This window comes from Acomys minous (genome assembly GCF_964271855.1).
Source record: "Acomys minous genome assembly, chromosome: 1".
In the NCBI taxonomy this organism is placed as follows: Eukaryota; Metazoa; Chordata; class Mammalia; order Rodentia; family Muridae; genus Acomys; species Acomys minous.
Window position 1 is genome coordinate 19,155,366 of NC_140483.1, and position 18,901 is coordinate 19,174,266.

The 18,901-nt window shown below is 39.9% G+C and overlaps 1 protein-coding gene across 4 annotated transcripts in view; it reads left to right on the top strand.

Annotated features, from left to right (window-relative positions):
• The window catches only part of RGS7 (regulator of G protein signaling 7), a 379,817-nt gene that overhangs the window by 192,173 nt on the left and 168,743 nt on the right, over window positions 1-18,901 (top strand). For all 4 annotated transcript variants that reach the window (XM_084792712.1, XM_084792714.1, XM_084792715.1 and 1 more), the window contains exon 3: window positions 1,350-1,446. In XM_084792712.1, the coding sequence (XP_084648838.1) occupies window positions 1,350-1,446 (97 nt within the window). The remainder of the gene's footprint in view (window positions 1-1,349; window positions 1,447-18,901) is intronic.

Genomic DNA, 18,901 nt, shown 5'->3' on the forward strand with positions numbered 1-18,901 from the left:
TATTCACAGTACAGTAATTATAATAGTTAAGAGTCAAACCTAACTTGTCTTACATGAAAATCCATTCTTCCCACATGGATATTTCACATGTTAAGAAATCTGATGACACTCATCCAAGCAAATTAGATTTTTTTTTTAGTTGCAAATCACTCTAAAACTATGTGGTGAGAATTAGGTGACTTGTTAAATATAGAATGTGAGGTTTTTTTTTTTTAAAAAAGCTTTTTATTTTGAAATAATTTTAGACTCACAGAAAAGATGCAAAAATAACAGATTTCCTGTTGGGCCAATACTTGCCTTCCCTCAGTGTTAGCATCTTGAATAAACATGATATAATTATCAAAGTAGGAAATTGATACTGGTACAGAGCTAATTGAACTGCAAGCCTTACTCAGTTCCATCTGTGTGTTCACCACTGGATCTGGCCTTTCTTCTAAAGGGCAGGAACGCTCTCATATAGATGCTTATATCCCAGCCCCTGATGTTTGATGTAGAGTTGGTGATAACTGACCAAATGCAGAATGGGTAAATGAATGAGTAGGTTCTAAGTCCTACACTACACACAGGGATTCTTGAGTGGATTTATGTCACATTGGTGTGAAGCACATGAAGAGAGTCTGAGACCTTGATTTGAATGGCTCCCATAGAGCTAAAATCCTCCTTAGGTTTGGTGATGAAGAGACTTTCAGAATTATGAAAACACTTCAACGCAAAGGAAGGTGTACTAACAAGATGAAAAGAAGATATCACAACACAGAAACAATGGTGGAGATTCTCTCTCTCTCTCTCTCTCTCTCTCTCTCTCTCTCTCTCTCTCTCTGTGTGTGTGTGTGTGTGTGTGTGTGTGTGTGTGTGTGTGTGTGTGTGTGTGTCTTTCTTCTCACACTAGAAAGTTAAGGAACCAGCAGTTTCCAGGCTGTCCCACATTTTCAGGCAGGTTGAATATGAATGGTAACTGAAACTCTTTGCAGATCATTCCAGGTTTCACTTGCTTTTGGACTGAGTTCAGTTGTGATAATGTGAATTTGCCAACAGTGTGTTCTGTCCCAAATATTATTTATTCCAACCTGTTAAGCAGAGGCATATATACCCTGGTCAAAGGTAATATTCAGGGCATAAAATCCTTACCAATAGTTTAATATATCTTTAATAGCCTGTTTCCCCACTTGCTACTTGTTTCTACCTCTTGTTAACCAAACCAAAAAAAAAAAAATTAATGTAACAAATTCTAGAAAGCCAGTAATATAGAATTGTTCTTTATTAAGCAAAACTGGTGTTCAAACAGTAAGAAACAACAATTTTCTCAAAAATTTCAACTTTCTAAAGGTCTTCTTTATTTTACCATTTAGATGGAAGATGTCATAGCACGCATGCAAGATGAAAAAAATGGAATTCCTATCCGCACTGTCAAAAGCTTCCTTTCCAAGATACCTAGCGTCTTCTCTGGTAAGTAGGCATCTGGCATAGCTCTGTTTTCTTCAATGTGTGTCACACAAATGTTTTAAAACCTCTACTATGTTGTTAAACAGCAACTAATAAGATGCCATGACAGATTCATTGTGGTGCTAAGACCCTGGTGATGAGTGTAAAACATGACATGGACTAAGAATACTAGGCCAGCATGGAGTCACTGGAAGGACAGAATGAACCTATATAAATAACAATGGTAAAATAAATAGTGATATGTGAAACTATGCTGGAAACTAGGTGTGGAAGTTGAGAGAGTGCAAGACCATCAAGGAGAAGTCAGGGAAACAGTCTTGAAGCACAGCACTGTTCAGAAGCAGAAAGGTCCAGAAGGATCATATCTCCTGGGAGACATAGCCACATCAGCTGTGCCTGAGAATTGGGCACAGAGAGTAGGCAGGGAAGCACACATGAATGGTTGTAGTTATAATTTGAGACTCTAAAAGCCAAACACGGGACTGGAATTCTGACATAGTGATAGAAAACTCTTAATTTTTTTTGCATAGAATGTTTGTTGAGAGCATGGCTCTGTCTAGAAAGGTCCTATCCCACAAGCCTCAGGAATCAATCCTGGCTCTGCATAAGCCATGCCATAAGTTGGGCATGACGGGGTATGCCTGGAACATCAGCCTTGGTGAGGAAGGGATGAATTAGAGATGGGAAAATTCATTGACCAACCATTCTGGCTTAATGATGGGCTTCAATTTTAGTAATAGACTCTGCTAAAGATGAAGAACGATTGAAGAAAGACACTTGAGGTTAAAATAGGGACTACAAAAGTACATCCTTGTGCATCTATATGCACACGTACATATGCATGCACGTGTTCTCTCTCTCTCTCTCTCTCTCTCTCTCTCTCTCTCTCTCTCTCACACACACACACACACACACACAGTAAAAAAAAAAAAAAGAAATCAATGCATGGGCATGGCTCTTGTAGGAATTGTTTGAATACGAACACTATAACACCTAACGATTGAAAGGCAAGGAAATGTAAGAAAATTTAGTAATGGGGCACACAGCACGAAAGAGGACACAGATCATTTGTTTTCATCTCTGTGACTGAGAAATAGAGAATTCTTATCAGAAATAGGAGACGATGCATATCATTAGAAATGGGGTAAAGCCCAAGAGAAAGAACGGACAACAATAAGCTAAAAGTGTGAGTTCTGACTCCATGAGGCTGTGACAGACCCTGTTGTGGGCCCTGACTCAGCCTCGTTAGAAAAGAATCAGTTGATGCCAGATCCACCAAAGCCTGAGAGGTAGCCATGATGAACAGAGATGACTTGGGAGACAGTGACTCAGGTACCAGTGGACGTGTGCATGGCATGCTTCTTCCTGAAACAGGGTCAAGGGAAGGCTGTAATCAGGAAGCTTCAACCCTGGACAAGAGTATGACTGACCACTGGATGGGGCACACAAACAGGCCCTGGTATTGGAGTGTGACAGCTCTGTCAGTCTCAGAGAGAAAAGATGGGCCTCAATCTTGTGAGAGCTCCCATAGAGTGACATGTCCCTAGGAACATATGGTGTCCCCTTCTTTCTTTTCATGTCTGCTTCAGTTTCTTCTTCTTCTTACACCTGGAACTAGATGTCGTCACCACTATCCCCATCTATCTACTTCAGAGCATTTTATTGTTTGAAAACCATCTTTTTCAATAGTCAGTTAAGATAACTCTTCATGAAAACCTCGCCCCCTTTCCCTTATTCTCTTCGACTTTTCTGTCCTTTACTCCTTTCTCTTTCTCTCTTTCTCGCCCAATCCCTAATAAAAATAAACCTCTAATAAATTCCTTTAGAAAGTTGAACTTTTCTAGGAAATTCTGTTTTCATAATTTCAAAAATAATTTTTCTTAACTAATAGTAGTCCTCTATCCTTGCCCTTCTAACTTTGCTATAATAATATTTTTAAATTTTATTAATAGAATGGAGAAAATAACAAGAAGACAATGTCCCTTTGGAACATACAAAGTCCCCAGTAGGAATTTTGTGTTGGAATACTGCCTGTATTTTGGCCTCACATTCTTTGGTTGTAAAATTTATCTATTTTAACGGGGTCTGAAATTACCCAACAGTGAAATGGAAGACATTTTCACTGACAGCATTGCTGTGTTAATGGAACTTGGGAAGAAACCCTGTTTTAGTATTTGCCAATATGAAACAATAGCAATGGCAGTAAAACAAGGAAGATAAACACTATGATATTGAAATCTTTGTGTTCAAAATGAGACTGTGATTCTTAGAAATTTTAAGGAGTTTCTGTCTCAGAGTTAGTTACTTTGCAATAGACTTAAGATGACTAAAATTTGGGGGCCTCTTTCTAGCAACAATTTCAATTTATAGTGGCCTCAAGCTCTACCTAATTTATTAACTTTTCAGTGATTTTTGATAATTTATCTCCTCAGATCTTTATCATGGTGTGCTCCATTGTTAATTATTTGTCGTGTTCCTGCTCCCCTCTGCGGATCAATGCCATGCCCTCTGGGCTTCCCTTTCTCTCCCTGGGCCTTTCCTATATTCTTCTCACCAATGAAACAAGGCATGTGATGACTTCGCTATCTTCAGTATACTGGAAACCACTCTGGTGAAGGCCTGTGTTGTTCTGAAAGGCTAGCGCTTAAGATCACTGGGGACAGGACGCTGTACATACCCTGTGTTATTCTGTAAACTAGAAAGAGTCTTGATACCATCCACCCAACTCTTCCTGATTATCTGTTCATCTTCTTAATGGCCACAGACATCAAATAGACCTTTACCCAGAAGTAGGGAGCCACACCACATGAGAAATTATTAGAAATATAATATAATGTATAATAATATAATATCCAGTGCTATCTGGGATCCAGTAAATCAGAACCTCAATCTCAACAGTGTGGTTTAAGAAGTATTTCTAACGTGTCTTTTCAGAAGCTTGTTTGCAAATGTGGCCAGGGCTTAAGTACCACACACTTTACCCAGAGGTTGACCACTTTTGCTTATGCCAATCTTCTGATTATTTTTCAGGAGCTCCGATAATCTTATTAAAAGGACCTAGCCTTAAATCAGGCAGTGCAGGCCATCCAATGGCTTTTTGTCTGTTAGTTTCACTTGCAGGGAAAGCTAAGGGGTAGGATAAATAATGCAGCTCATTGTGCTCACTCTACCCCTAAGCCAAGAGTCTCACCAAGTCATAGGATCAAGGATATCAGCAGCTATGCGTGGAGATGGGTACTGACTAGCTTTGTAAAGCAGAACCCATGCTTCAGAAGAGGGTGCTGAAGATGCAGCTTAGTAGTAGGTCACCTGACTAAAATATATGAGACCCTGTGTTCAATCCTCAGCACTGTAAAAACAACCACAAACAAGCAAAGAGTAGATACATGTCATGTTACAGTAGACATATTACGACATCAACCACCTAAAAATGAAAACAACTAGCTGCAAAGCAGGAAATTCAACACTTCTCTCTGCAGCGTCTGGGATCCATACCCAGAATGAATCCTATTATGGTTCTAAAACATGTCATACAAGTTGATTTGCACTTTGCTATCAGTTGTGAACTGCCCCTGATCCCTCAGATAAACATCTCCTCTGGTGTCTATAGGTTTAAGACAAAAGAGGGAATCTTTGGACAGGTCCTCCATGCTAGTCAAGAGAGGAACTGTCCTTGGATAGATTCACTTACAACAGTGTTTTTGTCCCTCACTGGTTTTTCAGTTGCAGGAATAGCCCAGGTACCATAATAGGCACGTTAGGCATGGGTACCAACCAGAGCCTGGGTTATCAACTCTCTGGGGTTCTGATGAGCTTCTTAAGATGACAAGGTCAAAGTAATGGCAGGGGGTGAGAAGGGGGTAGAGGAGAGAGAGAGAGAGAGAGAGAGAGAGAGAGAGAGAGAGAGAGAGAGAGAGAGAGAGAGAGAGAGAGAGAGAGGTTACGAATCATTGCATCATGCATTTTGGGTATAAGGCAAGGTTAGCCTGGAGGAAGAACAATGCTCATGTGTAGAGAGGATGGCCACCTGCACATTGAGAACAATAAAACATAAATGGAAGTAGAAATAGGGAAGGTGAGGAAGGGCATCCCTGGTTCCTAGCAGCTTTGCACCTCTTGTTCTAGTCTTTTTTTTATTAATTCATTCATATTACATCTCAATTGTTATCCCATCCCTTGTATCCTCCCATTCCTCCCTTCCTCCTGCTTTCCTCCTACTCCCCTCCCCTATGCCTGTGACTGAGGGGGGCCTCCTCCCCCTGCATACTCTCATAGGGTATCAAGTCTCTTCTTGGTAGCCTGCTTGCTATTCTTCCTCTGAGTGCCACCAGGCCTCCTCATCAAGGGGACATGGTCAAATATGGGGCACCAGAGTTCGTGTGAAAGTCAGACCCCACTCTCCACTCAACTGTGGAGAATGTCCTGTCCATTGGCTAGATCTGGGTAGGAGTTTGATGTTTACTGCACATGTAGTCCTTGGCTGGTGCCATAGTTTGAGCAGAACCCCTGGTCCCAGATCTGCCCGTCATAATGTTCTTTTTGTAGGTTTCTGGGACTCTAGGTGAGAGAAGTATGGGAGAATGGGGAAACAGAAGGATCCGGAGGGTCTTGCTCTAGTCTTTGGGGACACCGATCTATAGTTTCTCTGAGCGCCTCATTGTCCTCATTTACTGTGTAATAAGCTACTAAGAAAATACTGTCTTTGAATATATAGGTGACCCCCTCCCTGCTTTTTCTTAAACAATAAGACCTATAATTTTATTTTGTACTGTCAGGAAGTTCACTGGTAAATTTAATATTCTATTCATATTTTTTCACCGGATTCATCACATATATCTATTACATTTTTACTTACTCATTTATTTTCTTTAATTTATTAAGGAAAAAGTCCCACATTTGAGGCTGAAACTCACAATGACCCTCCTCCCTCCATACCCTGAATTATAGGCATGAACAACTATGACAGATTGCTAAGGTGTATATATATATATATATATATATATATATATATATATATATATATATATATATATATATATATATATATAAATTTTTTGTGATACTGGCATTTGAAGCCAGAGGTCCAGAGCTCTATCCCTGAGCTTTATCCCAGTTTCCCTTTTCTTCTATTAGTTATTTTTAGTCTGTGCTATGTGTGTGTGTGTGTGTGTGTGTGTGTGTGTGTGTGTGTGTGTGTGTGTATTGGTGCGTGTGTCTTCTTCAATTGCAGTCCGTGTTATTTCGTAGTCTTCCTGAACCTGGAGCTCTCCAGGTGGGTTGGCTGAGTGGTGAGCACCTAGGAGCTGCTGGTCTCCATCTCTCTTACGTTAGGGTTGCAAGTCTGCCGCCGTGCACGGATGCTTTCCATGGTTTCTAGGGACCCAAAGTTCAGATTGTCAGGCTCTTGCAGCAAGCCTTTTGCCCACTAAGCACCTCCCAGCCAGTCTGTCTTTTACTGTCTTAATTTGGTGGGTGTGATCACTGGGATGTAAGTATAGTAGATTGTCAAGTTATATTTAAGAGACACCTGAGATGTGAATTTTGAGACAGTATCTGAGAAGTGTCTTTCATGTGTCCAGGAGTGATTTTTGCCTCAAATCCTCCCAGTTCAGGTAGGGTGTTCTATATCTGGACTTTTGACATAAATACTCCATCACAATATGAAATGAAAGATATTACCAAGGAAGCTTCATTAAAATGTTCACTCAAATTTGCACTATTTTATCTGCAGATTGGAAAAGATAACTGTAAATTTAAAGGCACCTCTGTAGCTTTTGATGAACATTTTCTTTAAATGAGTTTCATAAGTCACACAGTTCATGTGGAACCAGTTTCCATAGAATTCTTTTTATTTATTTATTTTTTATTAATTTATTCATATTACATCTCAATTGTTAGCCCATCTCTTGTATCCTCCCATTCCTCCCTCCCTCCTACTTTCCCCCTACTCCCCTCCCTTATGTCTGTGACTGAGAGGGACCTCTTCCCCCTATATATGTTCATAGGGTATCAAGTCTCTTCTTGGTAACCTGCCATCCTAACTCTGAGTGCCACCAGGCCTCCCCATCAAGGGGACGTGGTAAAAAATGGGGCACCAGAGTTCGTGTGAAAGTCAGACCCCACTCTCCCTGTAACTTATGGTGTTTCTTCATCTCACATCTGAAATCCTGTGAGGTAATCCATGACCTTGTGGCCAGTTGAAATGCTTTACCCGTGAGACTGAACATAAGCAGAATAGAGCATCCCAATAGAGAAGAAAGGCTTATGAATACTAGAAGAAATAAATGATTTCATATTTTTAAAGTATTTGTTTTTTTGTAATAGTATTTCATATTCATGCTATTTTATCTTGGCTACATGCTATTTAAAGGACTCAGAACTGACAACGTAGGCACTTTGTTGCTTAACAAGGTGTTGAAATAGTATATTTTTGTGCTTTCTTCTTAGATCATACGACACATTATAAGAAGACTGAATGTTATTTGAATGTAGATTTCTGGTTTACATAACCACAGATGCTTTGGAGGCTAAGGATCTAATAAGCTTATAATACAAAATGGTTCCTTAAGTCCTGATGAGAGGAATATTTGCTGTTTTAGTATTTCAATATGTCTATAGAATTTGACTCAGCCTCTTAGGTCTGTTCTGCTTTTTTTTTTTTTTTAACTTGAGACTCAGTGTCACTCACTGAGAGTCCAGCTTGGCCTCATATTCCCTGTCCTCCTCTCTGAGCCTCCTGAGTGCTGGGGTTGCAGAAGTTCCACACCATGCCTGGCTCACATCTTCTTTGTTTTGTTTTCACTGATAGAGATCCATCTTTATGCTGACTTTGGGATTAGCATTAATTGGTAATTTAGAAAGCTGCTATATAGTTAGAACTTTAAATTCATGGATTTATTTTTTCACAATGTTACAAGTAAATATTGTTTGTTTCATAGAGAAGGATTTGGAGGGTGAGTAGGTTCAATCCCTTGGCCTGCTATTTACAGTATGCTGATATTTAATCTGCAGTGGAGCCATTATTGAACACAATTGCCATCCTGACCTCTGGCTTGAGTTTTTCTCTGTACAAAACACCTGCTGTTTCTGCATGACGAAGGCATACCATTACTTGTAGGTCCCTGGGTGCTATAGATGCTTCCACCCACTCTCCAGTCTGCAGGCCCTCCAGAGGGAAATCTTTTGGAGTGCTTATTAAAAAAAGCCCTGATCTTTGTTTCTTTTGTGGGTGACCATGACCTTGACTAAACCTATCTAGTTTCTTTAAAGTTTGGCCATTAGACCTACAAATTTCTTAAGGTTCTGCTTCCTTATAAATGTGCAGTTGAGAGAATTCGTACTGGAGAAGAAAAGGTAGGATAGAGCTGGCTAGCCCTGAACCTGACACCCCAGGCTGACTGTCCTTGTGCAGATTATCACAAAATAAATGAAACCATCACACAGCAATGGATCCTCAAGTCTATTTCTTTTCTCAATGTCATTCATGTTTATGACTTTAATTATGAATTTCATGCTAACACACTTGTGTGACTCATAGGCTTCCTTTTAACCCAGCCTCTAATACAATATTTCAACTTTAGCATCTCAAATTCAACATGTTCAAAATAAGACACATCATCTTATCCTTAGCCCCTTCTCATTTCCGGTCATTACAAATATTATTACATAAAAAAGGCTGTCATCACACTGTCTCTTTTTATCGCCTCCTCTTCTTCAGTCTGCTCTGCCATCAGGTATTGTCAATGTCTTGTTCAGAGTTGCCATAAAATACTTTGGCATCTGACCATATGCTCTAGTATGGCTCTAGTCTGAAACAGGTTCTCCCCTCAGACTTAGGTTCTGCCCCGCCCTGTCCCCCCCCCCTTTACATGACATCCTCTCTTTCCTTACATCGATACTGATATTTTCAAATCTCAAACCTGGCCATATAGTCTTTCCTTTTAGAATAAAGCCAATTGCTTAACAAGATGAAAGTTTTGTGTTCTTGTTCTTGTCCTTGTTTTTCTTGTTTTTGTTCTTCTTCTTGTTCTTCTTGTTTTTCTTGTTCTTGTTCTTCTTGTTCTTCTTCTTGTTCTTCTTGTTCTTGTTCTTGTTCTTCTTCTTCTTCTTCTTCTTCTTCTTCTTCTTCTTTGTGTTCTTTGTGTTCTTCTTGTTTTTGTTATCATTGTCCTTCTCTTCTCCTTCTCCTTTTCCTCCTCCTCCTCCTTCTTCTTCATGAGGCCTACTAATGAAATAAAAGAAAAACAGACAACAGGAGACAGGTACATGAATGTAGTCAGTGCATTTTTATGCAGGATGGTGGGCTTTATAGAAAGAAGCATAAACTCCTAATGAATGGTCAGACTTGGAGCATTTGTAACAAAGGATGATACATTGTGGAGAAGTGGGGAGAATCAAGGAGTTTGAGATTAGAGAAGTAAATTGTAGGAAAAGCAATAGGGACCATATTGGGTGGCAGTGATGAATGTGTGTGTGTGTGTGTGTGTGTGTGTGTGTGTGTGTGTATGTGTGTCTGTGTGTGTGTATGGATAATGAGGTTATTTTCATCAGTCTTGTTTACGCAGGCTCCTTTAATGTCCGTGCTCCATCTTAGCTGAAATCTGGCCCCAGGAATTGCCTTTCTTAAGGGGTAGATATGCTTTGTGCTAAGTACAAAGGGTGGAAGCAAGGAGTCTTGCCTGCATCTTCTGTTTCTCAGTTGTGTGGAGGTCATAATTGCCAGTGTGCCCAAGTGGTTTGCTTTGGGGTGGAATATTCTGCTTCACTTTCTCCTTGCACAACAACATGGTTCTGTCATTACTGAACTCTTGGACCTCTTTTTCATAGTGCTGCCTTGCTTCTAGCCACAAAAGTAACTGTCCAGATCTGCCTTCATCTCACTCTATCTTGGCATGGATATCCTGACACCATGTTTTTGTTTGTTTGCCTGACCGGAAACACTTATGGTCCTTCCCCCCTTTGCTCTGTTTAGAAATGGTCTCTTCAAATCTACACTAATTTCCTTTCTTGCATTGTCTCCTAACACTAGGCTCTTTTCTTTTAGAGTACTTTATTCCATCTAGAAAGTATAAACTCCTTCACAGTGGCAATGGGTAATGTCTGTCTCCTTGGCAATCCTGGGTACTACAGGAAGACTCCATATGCTACTCCTGCATCCCAGCATCAAAGTCAGCATCCAGCATAGGAGGTGTTCATTAGATAGTTGTTAGCTGGGGGAACAATCATTATCATTTTTAGTGGGAATATTTGCTTTTATGTCGATGACTTAGAAAGTGGGTGCACTTTCATGTTTGTCACATATGCAAATTATTTAGCTTTACAAAAAGAACTTCTTGTGAAAACTAGTCTAATCTTCTCAGTGATATTTGAGTGAAAAATTCTCTAAATTCATGTTTTACAGTATGTATCACATAAACTGCAACATGAGCACTAACTACTTGATTTTATTCAATTGGGTATTTGGGGCTGACCAAGTCTCAGGCTTGTAGACTCTTCTCTGGTAATTGTAAACTATACATTATACATGACTTGGGTTTTTATGGCATTAGAAGCATTTTTTTCTAGCTTAGAGAAAGAAGATATGTTCTTTGACTATGAGAGGATCACATTCTATTCTTGTGAGACTATGAGAGAGGTGGGGGAGGGGAGAGGGACAGAGAGAGAGAGGGAGAGGGAGAGGGAGAGAGATTCTATAATACTGATGTCAAAGCTCATAGAGTCGTGCCATGGATCCTGGGTCAAAAGATTTGATTGGTAAAGGTGACAGCTTAGAGTTTTTATGAAGTATGGATCAGACTCATTCACGTAAAAAGGAAGCATCTCTGTCAGGAGAGGTGCCTGAAAGTCTACTCATACCTCCGCAATAACCTTTGTTAGAGGATGCCCAGTGCATGAGTTAAGGGGAGAGGACAGAGGACAAAATTCTACTTGTTTTGAAGAATAAGAGAAAATTAATGTGTTAGTACGATAGTTTTTGTTTGTATTTATTCCTTGAGAATTTCATACATGTATACAATGTATTTCAATAATTTATTATCTACTTCCTTGCTCCATTCCCTCCTGGTTCTCTCCACTCCCCTCCCAGAACATCTCCTGACTTCATTGCTTTTAATTTTTTGTATAACCCATTGTACAAGTCCAATTAGTGCTATCTATACACCACACATTGGTCAATCTAACAGGGGCCAGACCCCTTTCACCATGGTGTTATGACTTAAGGACAACATTTTGAGCAGTCTAGGCAATTGCTCCACTGTTTATATACATATATATAAAAAGCCTCAGGTTTGTTCAATTCAGGGAAATGGCGTTAATGATGTTTGAATGCAGTTTCCCTTGAAAAGAGGGATAGAGAATATCAATTTGTGGCTTATAATTAGAGCAGAGATTATGAAGACTGGATCCAATTCAAGGAAGTAAAGTGAAAGAAATGTATAAAAGACTTCAGGAAATTACATAGGACTTCATAATAGCTCAACAGCAGGAATGGGTTGGGAGATAAGGTAGGTGATTTATGAGAAGGGACACTATCCACAGTTACACCCATGTATAGACTACCAGAATTAACTCATCAGGATGTGAGTGTACTCAGAGCAATGTTTAGCAAAATATAAGATATATATGAACAAGCTGCTGGGGTTAATTTAGAAGTATAACTTAATAAATGATTATTATTAGGCTGATTATTATGGTGTTATTTTCTAACCTGCTAGCAATCAATGAACACACAGACACCTGACAAAACATCCATAGCCCAAGAAAACAACCAAAAAACTTACCTAACCTCCCTTAAAAGAAATGGGGTGCCATTCTCTCTGATTCTTGCTGGTTTTGGATGAATAATGCCTTTATAGGGGCCCAAATAAAATTGGAAAAAAATGATTAAGCAAGGTAGTAATAACATTTGTAGTACAATCTCTAAATATTAAGAAATTTTAAGCTTAATAGAAGTACTGCTTAGAACAGTCTGAAATACTGGACCAAAGTTCTCCTAGGTGTAGGCTCAGAGGAGCAGCAGTGAGGCTGGACCATTTGTGTCAGTGTCTCAGCATGAATCATGTCAGGTCTGATATAGCATCACCAGTGTCAGGTTCTTTTGTTCTGTAAATATATAATTTCTCACAAGCATTAGACAGTTCTTACATTATAGATGTATAAGATGTACAGGATGCAGAGATCAATTAAAGATGGTTTTCTGTCCCTTGTGTGAGCAGAAGGAAGAACATTAGTATACAGGTCTCTTAGTTTGTCCCTTCTGAAAGAGGATGGGTGATATTACTATTACCAAAGAACATACAATCATTATCTAACTGAAATGAAAACAAGATTCTAAGATCTAAATGTCCTTTTCTGGGCCTTGTGGTATCTGCCCGTCTCTCTCTCTCTCTCAAGAGAATGCCTCCCATTTCTAGAGACAGGCCAGTTGCCCTGAGCAATAGAAAAGACATTATGTTTTCAATAAACATTATATAAACTCATTTTTTGTTGTTGTTGTTGTTTCTCGAGACAAGGTTTCCCTTTGTAAGCCAGGCTGGCCTCAAACTCATAGTGATCCACCTGCCTCTGCCCTCTGAGCAAGTGCTGGGATTAAAGGCAGGCGCTACCAGCACAGGCATACCCTAGGCATCTTGTACCTGTGTAGAAGTTTGGGCCTCTTTTTCTGTATTTGTTATTTTCATTCTGCCCTTTTCCACATGGAATGGGGTGGTTATGTCTTTATAGCCAGACTTTATGTAAATTCCTTTATTTTTAAAGTTTAAATATCCACTAGGCATCTTGTACCTGGGTGTTTTTTTTTTTTATTTGCTGTGGCTATCTTTATCTTTGCCCTATCCCTTTTTCAATATGGAATAAGTGGTTATATCTTTTGCCTCTCACCTTAATCAGCATTCAAAAACTTACAACAGTTTTTGGCTGTGGCTTGCACGTTTCTATCACAGCCTAATCATTAGCAGTAACCAAGGAAGAACCACCAGTCCTAAGAAAGCATCAACCAGTCTTGGCAAGAGGAAAATTGAAACTGACCCCCCCCCCCATTGGAACCTGAGCTGTAAAAAGCTGCCTTCATGGCAAGGGAGGGGATCATGCCCTGCCTCTATTGTGTAAGTAGGCCGATCCAGAATTCTAAGATCTGCCTATCTCTGACTTCCTTGTGTTGGGATTAAAAGTGTGCTATAAGCGCCTTGTTTTTATCTCAAATCCTGTCAAATCTTTAAAAATCTTATGTTTTGGTAAAGTCAAAAACAATAAAATATTTTCACTATAGGGAAAGCCAAAACTTTGAAACAAAGGGACAAGAAAAATTTAAAAATTGGGCCAGTTGTGCCATTTCAGATTGCAGTGCTGGGGCTGTCTATTACTACTTGGGATTTAGTTGTTGAATTGTGTTTGGTGAGCCCTTCCCAGAAATAGCTGACAAGCACCTTGGAGCTAGAGAGCCCTGAATTTCAACTTTTATTAATCTAGTTTTTATTGTGAAGAGGGCCTTTTCTTTTTCCCTTTGTATTATTCATAACTTAGCATTGTATTGCTTGGCTTTCCCCCATTTTCTCCTCGAACTTCCCTAGAGAAGGCATGGGAAATTGTGATCACTATTTTTAATAGGTTATTAATTTATTCATATTACATCTAAATTGTTATGCCATCCCTTGTATCCTCCTATTCTTCCCTCCCTCCTGCTTTCCCCCTATTCCCCTCCCCTATGACTATGTCTGAGGGGGACCTCCTCCCCTCTATATGCTCATAGGGTATCAATCAAGTCTCTTCTTGGTAGCCTGCTATCCTTCCTCTGAGTGCCACCAGGCCAGGGGACGTGGTCAAATATCAGGCACCAGAATTCGTGTGAAAGTCATTCCCCTTCTCCACTCAACTGTGGAGATTGTCCTATCCATTGGCTAGATCTGGGTAGGGGTTCAAAGTTTACTGCACGTATTGTCCTTGGTTGGTGCCATAGTTTGAGCAGGACCCCTGGGCCCAGATCCACCCATAATAATGTTCTTGTAGGTTTCTAGGACCCTCTGGATCCTTCTATTTCTCCCCATTCTCCCATGCTTCTCTCACCTAAAGTCCCAATAGGATGTCCTCTCCTCTGTCTCACTTTCCTGGTAAGTGAAGACTTTCTTGGGACATGTCCCTTATGTCCCTTTGGCTAGTGTCCAGATATAAGTGAGTATATACCATTTTACTCTTTCTGCTTCTGGGTTAACTCACTCACTATGATCATTTCTAGTTCAATCACTATTAAACACATTGAAACCAGGTCCATGACAACAGCCAAAGCAAAACCAGAAAGGATCCAAGCATCCTCTGCCATGGTGTAAACTAAGATTCAAACCACATGTTTGTTCACCAATATGTTGTGGTTAATTTAGAAGTATGGCCTAACAAGTGATTATTATTAGGCCAACTATTATTACAGTGGTATTTTCTAACCAGCTATCAATCAGTGAAAACACAATACCAGATGTATTTTATAATAAACCTTCACCTGGGGCAAGACAGATATTACCTCCTAAGCCGTCCTCCAATAACTCCCAGGATCCATCCCATTTCAGCTGCTTCTAATAATTTCTATTTGGACTACCTCCTATCCATAATCTCAAAATACTTGTTAACGTTCTTCTCCATCTCTTTCCATGAGGAACTTCAGAATTTTTCCTCTGGGCCCACGTGACTCTATTCCTTCCCCATGACACTTCTCTTCCATCCCGTCTCTTCCTTCTCCTAAAATTCTCTCTGTCTTCAAAATCCATGGAACCTTAGCCACACCTGTCCCATTTGCCTGCCCAAGTGTATCGGCTTTTTATTGGTCAAAGAGGAATAAGTTTTTAGGCAAGGTTACACAGCAATTTTGGGGCTCATTAAAAGACCGCAAGCAGTAATTAACACCAAAATACATTAGACCAACCTCCATCAGCATGCATATTTGTAATCCAGGCGTAGATGAGGATCTGTCTTGGAGCTTGACTTGGTGAGAAAAATCAACAGACAGTAGAACAGTAGAACAGAACACTTGTGAGGAACAAATGGGTTTGCTCTGGGTCTACTCCCGTGTTCTGGTGGATGATCTTGTTCCACTAAGTTCCCTTGGAGAATTGAGAGAAGACAGAAGGATGAAAGACCTCTTAATGGCATGGCATGGAATCACATCATGCCTGGCAATACTGTACTGAAGACCGTCAGGACTACAACAATTGAGTCAAAGGGAAGCCACCTTGGCATGAAGGAAAAACTTTACACTTTTTTTCAAATTGGGTCAGGATCTGTGCCCTGTAAGGATGTGAAGAGACATTACTGATCTGCTCATGAAATAGATAGAAGCTTAAAGTCAAGGCTTGCTCAAACCTCTGATGATACGTGCAGAACCATGAATCACTGCCATCCCATGCCCTTTAGATGAACCTAGCTTCTGGGCAAACATGTCTGCTGACCTAGTGTTCTATGTGTGCCCCATACCCTTGACATTGAAAAGTGCTGTTACTCCAGAGACCCGGGCAACGGGCTTCCCTTTTGGAAACTTCCCCTGCCTTTGGTGGAGTGACTCCAGAAGTTACTCTGTTTCCACTGTGAGCCGTGGCAGGAAATAAACCAGAATTCTCAGTTTCCCTTAAACTTACATTTGTACACGCTTAAGGAACAGCCCCCCTTGAGATCACAAAAGTCTGTCAGACTGCCTGCTGACAGGTATCAAATAAAAGGTCCCTGTTAAAGCAAGCCACTTAACCAGCTTACAGGTTGAAACTATTGAACTAACTAAGGGGAGTCCAAAAGACAGGTGCCTGCTCTACATTAACAAGCATTGTCAAAAGGGAAGAAAACGAGATGGGGCAGGGACCACCAGCTGGCCTTTCTTCCTTTCATATAATCTATCTTTAATTAGCTTCTGGAGTTTCTCTGTCGCAGACCTGGCTAGGGCGTGGCTGTTCCAATTACTTCTCTGTGCCTACTTCCATTCTTTATCTGAAATGTTTGCATTTAATGCACTGCCTTGCAGATGCCTTGACACCAAGAGGAAAGAGAAGATTATTGGACAATAGTCTCCTCTAATAGTCCTTATGCCAATTTTGTGTAGAGTAAGGGGTACTGGACATTGAAGCTAAGCATTCATGCATGCAAGGCAAGGGTTCCACTAATAATCCAGATGTGTTTTGTTTATTTTTCCTTACTTTCTAAGGCTTTCATGCACATCAATGTCATGGAAAGATGATTAATGTAGGTTTAGACTGCACAGCATGTGAGTGGCTGTGCAGGTTAGTATCAAAAGAAGCAATATTCAAATGGACTTTGATAGCATGAATTTTATGGAGGGTAAAGTTTGCACTACATGATACCATGATTTAACTTGTAGTCAATTGAAAATGAAAGGAAAAGTAGAGCATGGTGGCATACACATGTGATCTCAGTACTTGACTTTAGTTCTTAAGTTAGAGATCAAAGGTTCAAGTCCTGCTTGGGACCTATGGTATGTTTCCAAAGGGAGTGGGCATGCAAGAATCTCAGTAGGAGGATGTGTTCATAACATGCACAAGTGCATAAGGTACCAAGTTTGATTCCTCACATCAAAACATAAGAAAGGGAGAGAAAAATAACATGTAATTTTCTTTCTGTTGAGCCTGGGATACTATTTACCTAGTAATTACTAAGATGCTTCTAGGAGTCCAAGGTGTTCCTTTCTGAAACTGACACATCCCTGGGAGATTTGGGTGTTTCTTTTTTCTGTCCATAATAGGAATAGCTATCATGGACTGTACAGAAACAGGTTGGTCTAGGAAACAACTTCAAAAATATTTTGTCAGAAATTCTGTTAGTGTTTTCCCTTAATAGTATCCTGAAGCAAGTGCAAAGCTACAAACAAAAACTTTATGAGAAACTAAAAACAAAGGAATGATATGCTGAGACTATTAACAATAATTAACATGCAATTTAAAAAATCACTTTACAGCAGTTAAGAGCAGTTAACCCTTCTCTTCCCAAGACCCCAGGTTTCATTCCCAGTAAAACATTGTGAATCACAACTGTGTGTAACTCCAGTTGCAGAGGATCCAATGTCCTGTTCTAGACCTATCTGGAAAATACTGTGTAACTGCTTTATGGATTTCCATTTCTTTCATGTCTAGGTAGAAACCTGAGGTGCCCCACATGGTGGGCAAGTACCTGGGCCTGAAGACTTACAGAAGAGTTGAGCATCACTAAGATCTTCTTGCTCTTTGGACAAAGGGAAATTGATGCAATATTTCATATTTTCCAATATAATCAATACATTCCAGGGAAAGGGTCAACATAGCATAATGGCCAAGACTGTCTAGGCATGGCTAAAGAGTACTATATAAGCCAGAGCACAGTGCAGCTATAAATTATGTTCTAAAACTCTGGGAACATTCCAGTTGGTCAGTGTTTGCTAAATCTGGAAACTTCAGATTGATCAACAATATCAAATTTTAATAAAAATTCCCCTTTGTGGGTATGAAGGGGAAATGGGAGTTCAGGCATAGGTGAAAGTGTATATTGTCAACAGAAATCATGGTAGCTGGTAGCTAAAGAGATTACTTAGCAGGTAAGGATACTTGATGCTCTTGCAGAAAAGCCAGGCTTGGTTCTCAGGTCCTATGTTTGGCAACTATCAACTGCCTAGGACTCAAACACCATGCATACTTGATACCCTCTGGCTTTCATAGGAGCCTTCATCATACTTACAAACCCACACAGAAACACACACACACACACACACACACACACACACACACACACACACACACACACACACACACAAACTGTCAGCAGCTTAGATGTTTACTCTGAACGCACACTCTGAAAGTTGTAAGTTTTCAAATGTAATATTTATCCTCTATCTTCAGCCTTAGAGCTCAAGAAATGAGCTTAGCCATACAGAAAGGAATGGATTTATTGAAAGACATTGCAGTTTCATAGAGCAGGTCCTGTTCTGACGTACAAGGCCTATGGAAGGGACTGGGGGGGGCACTGACTGTCTATACCCTAAAGTCATCATTTTAATGCACTTCTTGGATCCACAAGACCATGTACAGTCCTAAAAAAGATGGAAAAACAGGATAAGACAGAAAAAGATAATCAACTTACTCATATTCAAAAATCATCTGACAATGGTCAAACTATGAGTTAAGTTATAAAGTATTTCATCTAGATTTGGTGGCTTGGGCCTGTCATCCCCGTTACTTGGAAGTTCGAGACAGAAAAATCACAAGTTCAAGACTGGCTTGGGTTACACAGATATTCTGTCTCAAAAGTGAAAAGAAGGCTGAGGAGATAGCTCAGTGGGAGAGCATTTCCTTTGGGTTCCATCACCAATACTGCAAAAAAAATTTTAAAAAGACAAAACAACAACATCAAAACAAAACAAAAAACAAAACAAAATAAAACAAACCAAACAACCACAAAAGTCAAACAAACAAAACCCGTACTACTACCAATCAAAATGCAGAGG